The 1,972-nt window shown below is 44.0% G+C and overlaps 1 protein-coding gene across 1 annotated transcript in view; it reads left to right on the top strand.

Moving 5' to 3' along the window:
* The first annotated feature begins 334 nt into the window (after positions 1 to 334).
* Positions 335 to 1,972, top strand: part of TRIM24 (tripartite motif containing 24) — a 60,370-nt gene continuing 58,732 nt past the window's right edge. Inside the window, exon 1 of the mRNA XM_029963528.1 lies at positions 335 to 368. Coding sequence (XP_029819388.1) covers positions 350 to 368 — 19 coding nt within the window. The 5' untranslated portion in view covers positions 335 to 349. The remainder of the gene's footprint in view (positions 369 to 1,972) is intronic.

The raw sequence follows: 1,972 nt of genomic DNA on the forward strand, positions 1-1,972 counted from the left end.
TTACATTTAAAAGGTTTTTCCCTCACTCCCTTGTCTTCATGTACTAACAACTGGTTATCTCAGGGTGGTTATTTCTGTTCCTCCATACCCCTTTTGCTCCTGTCCTGAGTACTCCTAATATATGCCACCACTAACAGGAAGGCTCTACATTCAAATTCAAATTATGCAAGTTCAAACATTTATTTTAAATCAGATGCCGTTCAGATACTATGCGACTACAGATTTTACAGCGCAGTTTGAGTGAGCTTTGCAAACATCCCAAGCAAACAAACTTTTGAGGAACCATAATCCTATTATTTTATTAATCTTTAGGATACTGGCTCACCGGGATCATCATTTGCAACAGAGCATGTTTGGCTCCTTCTCAGGTGATCTTTGTATTGCTGTTTTCCTGTGTTGACACCTATTGGAGAAACGGTTTATACTAGTTTCAGAAACCATCTCATTTGATGATCTTATGACTTGCTATTATCCTTCACAAATGTGTTACTTACTGTACTTCCGCAGTTTCCATCTATTAAAACTAATCAAACATGCTTCATTTACTGCCTGTTTCCCCACATACCCTTTCTAATGGTGTTTTTGACACTTTTTTGCCTTAGAGAACCTGTAGTATCCTCCTTAGCTTTAATTCTGGAACCCGTTTCATCATTCACACTTGCATGTTCTCAGCATGTTAGCTCCTGTCACAAGGAATTGTTAGTACATGATCATAAGGTGTTGGATATCCCAACCAGTGTGTGTGGGATCAGAGAAGAGAGGACAACAGGGTGTTATCCTACCACTTGGTGAATCTTAGCAAAGGGAAAGAGGCAGCTGGGCTGAGAGGAAGAAGCTATGCTTCAGGAGACTCCTTCTGGTGGCATTTTTTCCCTACTGTGTAGGCAGATCAGGGGTTGAGAATGCATGGCATGTCTCTTCCATTGATATTCTTAAGCAGGGAATGACATTTATCTCTTTGTAATTCCTCATTGTAAAGCTAAATCTGCTCCCCTACCCCAAAACAACCTGTAGTATTGTTCTCCTGTTATCATGATAAATTATGGATGTGAGACATGCTGAATCATGACAATGCTCCTTGTGCTGAAGAAATTCCTCTTTTGTCATGTACAGCTTTTTTATAGTCCTATTTATTGTGGGACCAATGTTAGAGTCCTGATGGGGCTGCAAGGAAGCAGGAAGTGCACTAGCTGCTCTGGGATTTTAAGCATAGACATCTTGAATATTCTGAGGAGTTTGTATGTTTATGATTGACCAGCAACCAATGTGTAAGCAGGGCTTTGTGTCTGCATGCATACTTCATAAATCACAGAATCTGTTTGGTTTGGAAGGGACGTTAAAGATTGTCTGCTTCCACCCGGCTCTGCCATGAGCAGGGACACCTTCCAATAAACTAGGTTGCTCAAAGCCCCATCCAACCCGGCTTTGAACACTTCCAGGGATGGGGCATCCACAGCTTTGCTGGGCAGCCTGTTCCAGTGCTTCACCATCCTTTGATTCAATAAAATGTTGTGTCCAAACCAGAACTGTACTTCTCCATTGTACCTTTTTAATTGTACCGATCACCAATTAGCTTCAGTCAGGTAACGTGGCTGCATGTGGTGGTATAGCTGTGATCCCCCAAATCGAACACAGGCCAAAACTTATAGACACCCATCCACACAGAATGTGGAGAAGGGTGACCTCTTTAACGCCCTGCCCAGGGGACAAATGCCTATCACAGAATGGGTGAGGTTGGAAGGGACCACAGTGGGTCATCTGGTCCAACCTCCCAGCTCAAGCAGGGTCATCCCACAGCACATGGCACAGGATTGCATCCAAATGGTTCTTGAGTCTCTCCAGTGAGGGAGACTTCACAACCTCTCTGGGCAACCTGTTCCAGTGTGCAGTCACCCGCATAGTGAAGTTCTTCCTCACATTCAGAGCCGGGCTGCCCGCCCAGCCAAGAGAGAGTGCGGCCATTGGAACTGAG

Source organism: Manacus vitellinus, unplaced genomic scaffold, assembly GCF_001715985.3.
Source record: "Manacus vitellinus isolate BGI_N305 unplaced genomic scaffold, ASM171598v3 scaffold_5_pilon, whole genome shotgun sequence".
Taxonomy (NCBI): domain Eukaryota; kingdom Metazoa; phylum Chordata; class Aves; order Passeriformes; family Pipridae; genus Manacus; species Manacus vitellinus.